Raw genomic sequence first — 10,439 nt, 5'->3', positions numbered from 1 at the left:
GGGTGGGGGGAGGGTGATGGAGGAGACTAATTTTGTGTACGCAAGGGAGAAAAAGGAAAGGGAATATGCAAAGAGGGATTACAATTAATTAATTACACTTTTAAAGTGCAAGTTATTTGCATATGTATCTCACATTATCTAATTAATACGTAGTATAATTTTCTTAACCAGCTTGGTTGGCGTGAGTGGCCGTGCACTCTCGTCCCTTAACAGAGGTCGGGAGTTCGAACGGGTATTAGTCTGAGTATGTTATGGGTTTAAAGGCGCCTCCAACAGTTAGGCCTGCTCAGGACACCTCGTAACTTGACCGGAAAATATATATATATATATATAATTTTCTTAAAAATACTTTTGTACCTCATTCCATCAAATTTCTAGAATCCCATCCTTTCAAAATTGTAAAAAATACAAATTTAAAAATGTGATAATTGAAATTAAATTAAATGCACATGTCACATGCACGGTAATCAAGGTTGAAAAAATCGCTAGGCGCTCGGGGAGCGCCTAACGCATAGGACGCCTAGGCGGGGATTAATGGTGTCAGTGTGTTTTTTTATTTTATTTTTTATTTTTTAAAATTTTATTTAAGTATTTCCAATTTTTTAAAGACTAATAATTATAAATTATATAATACTTCAATATTTAATACTAAAATATTAAATATTAACCTAAAAAATATCTAGAGTTTGTACAATTTAGGGTTATTTCGCTCAAAATGATGTTGTTATGACTTATGAGTGAAATAACCCATTAAAAAAGAAGAACAATAGTTAATTGGCCGACTAGGCGACCTAGTTGGTGCATAGGAGGTCTAGTCGGTGCCTAGGCGGTCCCCTAGCCGGCCAGCCGCCTAGACCACCATTTAAGGTGATACGCTAGGCGGTTGACCGGCGCCTAGCGCCTAGCCGAGGATTAATCGGCGCCTAGGCGGGATTCGGTAATTCTTATCCTATAAAATGAGTTAAATAACAAATATTGCAACAAAAATATTTTTAAAAATGGAAGAAACTTAATATGAACAAAATAACATTACAAAGAAAGAAAGAAGAATGGGAAAAAATGAAGAAGGGGGGAAAAAGAAAGGAAGAAGGACAAAGAAGGAAAACTTGCCCCCAGCACCCCAGCCAGGAATCGATCCGTCGACCTCAGAGCACTGTTCATCTGTGTATTTCCATTTCTCCAAATGGAGAATGCTGATTTTGGATTCTCTAATTTGCTAGAAAAATGGGAGAATGGAGATAGAATTAAGGTTGGAAAATTGAATTTAGTAAAAAAGTTTGCGGCATTTTCCAATTTTCTAATTCTCCAATTTCCTAGTTTTCCAGAAATTCTCCAATTTTCCACTTTGCTAAACAACCCCAACGTTACTGTTCTTGTGCTCGAGTATACATACACAGTTGCTTCAGTAATTATCTCACAAACTAGCAATCTATAATGCATATAATGTGCGTATCAGGTAACTCCAGGAGTTCTTCCAAACACTTCAGTGAGCTTCCTATGCCCTCAACTTTAGGGTTAAAGGAGTAATCAATGAAGTGTCTGGAGGAACTCTAGGGGAAACCTGAAGAGCTGTGGTCCTTAACTCTTTATTGGTTCACTTGCTGAAGTACTGAATTATCATGGTATTGTTATATATGCGATTGTGTGAATGTGTGTATCATGTGGTTGCCTGTACTTAGGCAAAAGCCTGAAGGTATAGAACAGCAGCTGCTGTATCTAGCCCTAACTGTGGACTAGATTACTGATAGAGAATCAAGGTGACACTGTTGCTTAATTGTGTTTTTCAGTACATTTGAGAGAATTGGGAGTTGAACATAAGGCCTGCCGATGTCACTAGTCTATATTACTATATTACAAGATTTTTTGAATGTTAATGCTGAAAATGCTACTTGTACTCCCGGAAGTTATACTCCTGCTACATGGATCAATCAACATATATGTCAGGAAGTAGGAAATAATTTAATGAGAATATGTGTAATATAACTCAGTTAATGCCTTTACATTTGCTGTACAATACAAAATTTTCAGCCACAGGTTTAAAAAAGTTCATTTAAGGATATGGTTAGCTGGTAGCATATGTACAACTTTGTTCCCAACTAAGGATTCGAAACAGCATGTGGAAACCAGAAAGCTAGGATGACTAAAGTGATGGAATATGCAACTTAAGATAAGACCTTTTTGATCACTGCTTGTCTATTCTCTTTAACTCATCCAACCCAGAAATCTGACTAGGTTCATACTATTCACTTTATTTCACCGAAGTTTTATCTTTTCCTTCATGGTAACTTGAACAATACCTTCAGTATAAATTTTAAGCCATTACTCATTATGTTCTCCAGCTCAACATAGCACAATACAAAAGCCTTGTATAATGTTTGTTTTGAAACCGTGGTTATTAATGTTTAATGTTTTTCCTTGCTCCAAGATGGACTATCTTTCAGACTTTCACTAATTCAGTATATCTGTTCTTCTGAATCTGGCACATGTATTGGATGCCTTATGTGCCTTAGCACAATAAAAGAGTCTCAATAGAAACAATTTATGTCAGAACTGCAACTTTTATTTAACTTTTCTTGATACGTATATGTTTATAAATTATAACTGTAATTATTCAAGCAACATCATGGGATGAAGTAGGAGTAAATATGAGATCCATTGTCACTCCATGTTTTTATCTTTTTATTTTTATAGAACTCATTATATTCCTTCCTATGCCTGATATAATGTTGAAGGCAAAATATATTTGCTGTTCTTTAGGATGATCTGTTTGTTTCTTTCTAGACCATGCCAAAGCTGCACAAGTTTCTACAAGTAGAATGTGTAAACTTACTGTTGAGACAATTTCATGTATAAAATATTGGCACTAAAAAAAAAGAAAAGAAGAGAAAAATATTCATGCAGAGATGTGCTGGAGGAAGAGACTTTGACTTGGTATTCAACCACGAATACACCTGCCTTGATTAAGATTGCATATTAGTCTGCATAGGCAGAGGTCCCTTTTTCTCCTTGTCAATTCGGTTGTTTTTCTTATAACTTGCAATCTATGTGGACTTAACTCAATCTTCAATATTCTAGTTCATGTCATTTGTTGTTTTATTATTTTGACACTATGGGGAGTTGGAAGATTGAAGTTTTTGTTTTAAGTAGATTAGAGAGTGGGGGAGGTTGAAGTGTTGAACTCACTGATCTTGGATCTAGGAGTCCTCACCACCACTAAGCCAAGGGTTATTTACTGGTTTTTTGGTTTGCAAATGCAGGTGGAAGGTTATTACACATTGTTAGCCTGAATTTTGAATGAGAGCCGCCCTACTTCCAAAGCAAGTTGGTCGACTTGGCTCCATTTCCGTCATGGCAACTCATAACGGCGATTCCTTCTTGCCCCACTGTGCTGCAGAGTTGCTTCAACTTCACTGCATTGCCGAGAGATGCTCAATTGCTTGATCTATCGGTCCATTAGTGGCAGCCGTGTACTTGTTTTGTATATAAACTGCACTCCTGTCATGGATCTATATTTTTAGTATTTATTAGTTGTATGGTTTAAGAAATTGAACCATAGTCTCTGTAGGTTGAAACACTCCAATGAAGTTGATTATGGTTTTGCAGCTTTACATCTTTGCCCTCCCCCTACTTAATCTGTTTTTGTAGTATATAACTTGTATGGTTCAAGAAATTGATCCCAGTCTCTCTCCCTAGGTTGAAACTTCTCAATGATATCACTTTTTTGGTTTTGCTTTACGTATTGGCCCTCCCCCTTACTCATATATTCATATTTCAGAAGTAATATTACATGTATTCCTACTTTTTATGAGTATTTTTTGCTGACATGATATATTCCACTTGATTCAGAGAAAAGTGGGTTATAATTTTATTTCTTTCTTTCTTCAATAAAATAAAATCATATTCTACTCAATTCAGAAAAAAGTGGATTATATTTTTTGATTTTTTATTTACGGGGTCACTAACTTGAGGTTTTTGATTTTTTTTTTCTTCAATAAAATCATGATCTACGAGTCACTATCTTCCTCAAGTTAGTCAAGTGTTCCCTTACCACATTTAGGATTTGAATTTGCCTTCAATACTCGAACAGTAAGCTGTTGGATTGACCTTGTTAGTTTTTGCTTTTGTTATTTAAAAAAAAAAACTAGGATTATATTGCCTATGATTTCTTAATTATTTCGAATTTTCTATTGTGGAAATTAGAAAATAAAAAGTACTGTATTTGTTTAACTTCGAATAGTAAAATTTTAGTGTAATTAGTCGATTCGATATGGGCTATGGCGGCATGGTAAATTGGTAACTGGTAAATAAAGGGTGAGAAAATATACACAATCTTTTATGGAGTAGATTGTAACTAATTGATGATTGTTTTTGAGGAGCGGAATTGAAAGAGATATGGTGGTTGCAGTAGGCGGAGCAGTGAGAGCAGGATTCCTAGGGCAAGCAGCTAGAAACACGCTCGTCTCCTTCAATCTCCGCCGGAAATGGTCTCCCGTAGTTTCCTACTGTTACTCTTCTCCTTCTTCTTCTTCTTCTTCTTCTTCTTCGAGAAAATTGATATTATACTCAAAGCCCGGTTGCTGTTTGTGTGATGGCCTCAAAGAAAAGCTGGCCGCCGCTTTCTCCATCTCCGGCTCCGAATATGTGGTTGATTTAGAGGTGAGAGATATCACAACTAACCCCGAATGGGAGAAGGCCTACCAATTTGAGATTCCTGTATTGGCCAGACTCTGTCCTGATGGCACCGAGGTATTTTTTTGTTTTTACTTACCATACGCCATTTCTGTATATGCATATGCTTAGCCTATCATTCTTTTGCTTGGAGAATTAGTTAAATTAACACTTAACTCCGTCATTGCTAGATAAGTGTGGTTACTTCAACTTGAGCCTTAGTTTGTGTTGATGTAAATATTTTTAGGATAAGGTAGAAGAAGGCAGTTACTTTTCAAAGAAATAAATCAACCAAGAATGAGGATTTTGGGGTTGTTGAATTGAGGGGAATGGGGATGAGTAAGTGCAAGAAAATACTTACCAAGTCTAAGTATGAGGAGAATAAGTACTAGCATATATATGTTGTGATGGAATGTTTTTTGTCTCCATGATTTGTTCACTTTCTTCTGTAGTTATTCATTAAGACTTCCAAGTTCAGAACTGTTTTCAATTGGGAATGGGGTTCACATTGCCCAACCTTTCTGTGCCAATTTTGGTTAATCTAAGGGAGGCATCAACTAATGTTCATCTGTCTTGCTTTTCTCTGTTAATTCCTCTCTTCCACCTTCATGTAGCAAGCACGGAGTAATGCTTTTTCACTTTTATTGTTTGTTTAGGTTAACAATGTGAATGATACTTAATCAGATGATTGTACAAGAAAGACCGAGTATATTATAGTTAAAAAAAAAAAAAAACATGAATAGATGATAATTAAATGAAGTTAGTTTTTATTGGATCAGTATTCCAAGTTTGAGTTGCTTTCAATTCTTGACAACAAATTGATTGGATAGCTCAGGTATTGTTTATTCATGATGTTGAATAGCAATTTATAGGTACCAATTTAGACTGACTACCAACAGTTTGAGATGACTTTAATAAGTAGACTTGCATAAATATTGTATCACTTGACCATTGGATGCTTCTGAAACATATTTTCCCTAATTCTTTTGTTAGGGTTATTTTATATGTCTCATCTTTTGCTTTCAAAAAAAAAATGTCTCATCTTTGATTTAAAATCTCCTCAAATCATTCTATCACAGGAAGTTATTCCTAGATTATCTCCTCGGCTTGGAGTTGAGCTTGTTCGGAAGAAGATCACAGCTGCATTGGGTGAATAAATTATTTTTCATCTTCATATATTGGTTATCCCGTTACTTTTACCATTACACCATATATTGCAACTTCTGCAATGCAAGAACCAGACACTTTTGTATTATTGCTATAGTTTTGGATACCTATTGACTTGAATATCCCCAAGATAGTTCAGATTGATTATGGATTCAGCCACACAGATTACCTTTGTGAACTAACTTGCCCATATTCAGTCAAGTATTTATCAGACATATAACCTTAACATAATGGAGATGAAAATTTCTTGTAATTAGAATTCTAAAAAGAATTTGGTTTTCTAAAGCATACACTGAAACCTCACAAGGGCCAACCAATTCCTTTCCCTGCAGCTTTGATGAAATATGACATGCTAGCACAGTAGCACTGTGGTTACAAAGCTCAGCCTATCAAAGGCGATAGTGTGTAGAGTATACAATTGTATATGATACAGATTTAGTTGGGGACAAGTTGAAAATCAGCCTATGAGATTCTCTCTGTGAGAGAAAAGGTCGAAGCTTGAACTTTAGATAAGCTTCTTCTTTTGAAAGAAGGTCTTCAAACGCCATATTTGCACAAGTGAAACAACTATACAGATACCAATGGACATTATACTAAACCAAGCCACTCTCGCATTGGTTCTCTCACTCACCTCCCTCATCTCCGCTTCCCTGCACACACACAATAGAGAACAGCTTGTCAGTACCATTCCCACACAACAATAGGTAATCCTTCAAAATATGGTGGGTGAATTTAGCCAGTAATCTGGTGGCTGTGCCATCCAATGGTTATCTTGGTGTGGAACCCCAGTAAAAAATTCAAATGTGCGGTCCACAAAGTCATTTTCTCACCTTGAATGTACATATGAAGAACCATTTGGCATTTCAAGAATCACTGAACACTTTATGAATGAAGCATAGATGAGAAAAAAAGGAGTAATGAGAAACACAAATTTTATCAGGTGCATAAATTTCAGAAGTGAACATGTGTCCCAATTTGATGGGGTTTAGGATGGAAACTGTGTACCTACCCAAATCCTTGGACTTATCTATATAGTATTTTGGGTTATCTTATCCCCATTACTAATTGTTACATTTAAAGGCTAAACTGCTACTATAAAGATGGAGATAAATCTTTGACAAGTAGGACTGACAAAAACATCACAAGACAAGTAATAAAAGATCATTCTTTAAAACATTGGCGTACCAAACTTACCTCTCCTTCAGATAGTTCAGATTTTCATGGATGGCTTGAACCAATCCTTCAAGTTTCATCAACTCAATATTGACACCCTGAAGGAAAAGAAAGGTCATATATGAGCCAGAATATAGCATGAAATACACAACACACATGTATACATATATGTATCTGTGTGTTGTACAACAGTAGCATAATTAGTAACCCCCAACCCAACACCACCCAAGAAAGGAAGAACTTTACTTCTAATTTCTCTTTCCTTGCAACTGATTCCCAATCCTTAGCAAAAATTCCTGTCTTCCAGTCAAGACCAACAGTTGCACCCTTACTCACTGGTAAATTCCCATCCATCCAGAAGCATGCGAGGTAGTTACCAGACTCAGTTGTTGTAAAGGCAAATTGACCATGTGTAACATTCTCTTGATGGTGGAGATTGTTTCCATATGGCGATGTCACCTATAGAGGATATGCAAAAGTAAAACTTAAAAAATTGATTTTGAGTGGAACAAGTGTGATGAGATGATTCATATTGCAAAGTTTAGGCTCTCTGTACAGCTTAACATAGAATATTGGAAATGAACAGCTCTAAGGCTGAATATAAGCACTATGGAGTATCTGCATGACCCGAATGATTGTTAACCGTTCACTTCTCAACCGCCTAAATTTCATTCAGGTTTGGTCACATTAGATTTTGTCTCATGCACTACCATGACTTATTTGTTTATTAACTGCAGTTTTTGAGTTTTAATTTTCATCAAGCTATCTCATAGAACAAAGAACCCAATACAGGATTCTCAAAAAAGTAAATTAGAATCAATATTGAATCAAGGGTCACAAGGTCAAGGGATTCTGTTATGAAAATTGAAATTTCAGTCAGTGCAAGATGGAAATAGGGGTGTTGTGCCATTCAGGAAATATTGGGAAGTGATCAATTTTTCAATATTCAGATGGCTTATAGTATAGGTAGAGTCTGACTCGAGAGAGGGTCTCTGCATCTGGGAGTCGGTTCCTCCTAAGTGTGTCTCTCATCTTATTCATTAATCTATTTTCGCTCAAAAAATAGTATAGGAAGAGCATTTCTTTCAGGAAATATGTGCAAGCCAAACACCCATGCAATATCTAAAGCCTAAGCTAAAACCTATTTATGTGTAACCAAATAGAGTAGAGATATAAAGAAATTTCTTCAGTTTCATGACTCAATGGAATGCCAATTTCTGATCAAGGTAATCTGGTTCCTGTTAGATGGGCTTTTAGGTATGTCAAAACACCAGTTTGACTGCTTCCTTAAACAATATATGACAAAGGTGACTAGAGTTGAACAGCATCAAATGAGTATCTATCTAACAGATGAGCAACTATGAGTAGTGAATATATTAACAAACACAAAACTTAGAAATGGTATTTAAGTTTTCTCATGTGAAAGGAAAAGCATTCTGTTCCTCCCTATGTTATATTGTTATTGCAAATCTCTAAGTGACTAAGCATAAGAATATTTGTCAAACTTTTTCTAACATTTTGCCTTTGCACTCCAACATTGGTCAAATTCATAGGATATTTGGTAATATAGTTAGTTTATCAGTCAATTTTGACTTATTTGACCACTATTAGTTGTTTGACTTGATTAAATATTCAATATAAATATTTTAGCTCTAAAATGCTAAAATTTAAAAAGCTGATCAAACGTCATTTTGCAGAAATTAACTATTAATTTACCAACAGTTAATGGCTTAATGCTATCAACTAGTCAAACTCACAAATTCAATTAACACCCCCTATATTCTTCCCATTATACGGAGCATCAGATCAGATTTCAAATAAATTTCTTCTTTTTTTTTCTTTCATATGATTCTATCTTTCAACTTACTTCTTTTCCCCTAAATCGATTTTCTCGGTGTACACAGATTATAATAAACCATAGAAGTTCGAGCAACTACAGATAGCGAGTCAGTCAACAATCTAAAGCAATTCAGTTTTTTTTTTTTTTAATACCTTGACGGAGAAGGTAGGGACTACTTTATGCTCCTCATCGCCAATGATGTAATAATCCGCCAAAACGACGACGTTGTTGTGGAGTTCCTCTGATACACACTTGGTTCCCGAGCTCGGCAAGTCTAGCCACAGCGCTTCTCCGGTTGGCAGCACCGCCGCAGCAGACACCAGCGCCAACAGCACCACCAAGTTCATCATCCTCTTTCCGATCAATATCTCTCTTCTCCTCTCGATATGCAGGTGAAATTGACTTGGGCGTTGAGAGTAGGTGACCAATCTTCTTTGAGTTCAATGCCAACACCCAACAGTATAGAGAGATCTCGTCTGATTAGGCCGTTGGACTATTTGCCTATTGGAAGAAATGTAGCGATGCGCGTGTGAATAAACCCGATTTACGTGCGAGTGGGTTTCAAAGTATGAAGTGGCAATACATTTGCCGCCTGCGCTGTCTTCCCATTGAATTTTTTTTTATTTTTTTTTCAGAATTATAATCGTTTTTTCGCTTTTATGATTTAATAAAATATGCAATTTTATCAAATTTTACCATGTTAGGCATTGTAATGTTCATTTTTTATATACTGAAATTTTATTTTAAAGTTGTGTACTAAAAAATGAATATTCAATATATTAGAAATGAATTTCCAGTATATTGAACATAAACCGTAGGCAATTAGTCTACCTTACCATAGTCTATGATATATTGATTGCACATGAATTGACATTAAGAGCATCTACACTATAGGATAATGTGAGATTATTGGAATAGTCTAAGCACATGTAGAAGGAAGACAAAAGAAGAAAGAGAAAATTTTGATTCATCTGCAAATATGAAGTTATTGGAACACTACAAAAATTTTGGGCCTTTGCGCCACACACGCGTGGCTAAGTGGCTTCCAAGCAGGGTGCCCAGCGGGCGTGTCAGGCGCTCCTAACAATACATTTTTATATATATTTTTTTTTTCTAAAAATTTTTTCTTCCCCTCTTATTTTCTCTTTTCTAATCACACTTACAAAAACTACTCAAAAACCGTGAAAAACTCCATTGATAAGGATGCTCTAATATAATCATGTTGTTTCAGTTTAGTCCACATTTTTTAAATGTTGTTCCATCTCATTTCATTTTAATGTATTAAAATATTTAAATTAATAATTTAAAAAATATTTTAAAGTCTTTACAGTATTACATTATAATCTATACTTTTTAAAAGTGTAGTTATAATTATAAAATTTTAAATTTATTACATATTTATATATTTTTAAAACTAGATATTATTTATATATTATAAAATTAAAATTTTAGGAAAAAAAATGGCGCACCAATATCTTTGTATAGATGTTATATACGGTGGTGAACAAGAACCCCATTAAAAAAGGTCAACATTGACTATATCTTTCTTTTTTACAACATTAACACACCTGGTTAGACAGTCGTGTTCATA

The 10,439-nt window shown here is 35.2% G+C and overlaps 3 protein-coding genes across 4 annotated transcripts in view; 2 read left to right on the top strand and 1 right to left on the bottom strand.

Moving 5' to 3' along the window:
• Positions 1 to 3,735, top strand: part of LOC116001912 (cyclin-dependent kinase E-1) — a 12,580-nt gene extending 8,845 nt beyond the window's left edge. For both annotated transcript variants that reach the window (XM_031241868.1, XM_031241869.1), the window contains one exon: positions 3,258 to 3,735. The gene's annotated coding sequence lies outside the window, so the exon portion shown is untranslated. The remainder of the gene's footprint in view (positions 1 to 3,257) is intronic.
• Positions 3,736 to 4,301: 566 nt separating this feature from the next.
• Positions 4,302 to 6,013, top strand: LOC116002622. The gene is made up of 2 exons (XM_031242789.1): positions 4,302 to 4,746; positions 5,748 to 6,013. The coding sequence occupies exons 1-2, from the start codon at positions 4,393 to 4,395 to the stop codon at positions 5,823 to 5,825; spliced, it is 432 nt and encodes a 143-aa protein (XP_031098649.1). The 5' UTR covers positions 4,302 to 4,392; the 3' UTR covers positions 5,826 to 6,013.
• A 50-nt stretch (positions 6,014 to 6,063) lies between these two features.
• On the bottom strand, positions 6,064 to 9,363 carry LOC116002621 (transmembrane emp24 domain-containing protein p24delta3-like). Its single transcript, XM_031242788.1, has 4 exons — positions 9,001 to 9,363; positions 7,255 to 7,467; positions 7,030 to 7,106; positions 6,064 to 6,485 (listed from the first exon to the last, which is right to left on the bottom strand). Exons 1-4 carry the CDS (start codon positions 9,196 to 9,198, stop codon positions 6,341 to 6,343), a joined length of 633 nt encoding a protein of 210 aa, XP_031098648.1. The 5' UTR covers positions 9,199 to 9,363; the 3' UTR covers positions 6,064 to 6,340.
• Positions 9,364 to 10,439: the final 1,076 nt, after the last annotated feature.

This window comes from Ipomoea triloba, chromosome 13, assembly GCF_003576645.1.
Source record: "Ipomoea triloba cultivar NCNSP0323 chromosome 13, ASM357664v1".
Taxonomy (NCBI): domain Eukaryota; kingdom Viridiplantae; phylum Streptophyta; class Magnoliopsida; order Solanales; family Convolvulaceae; genus Ipomoea; species Ipomoea triloba.
This window is presented reverse-complemented; position numbering and strand designations above follow the sequence as displayed.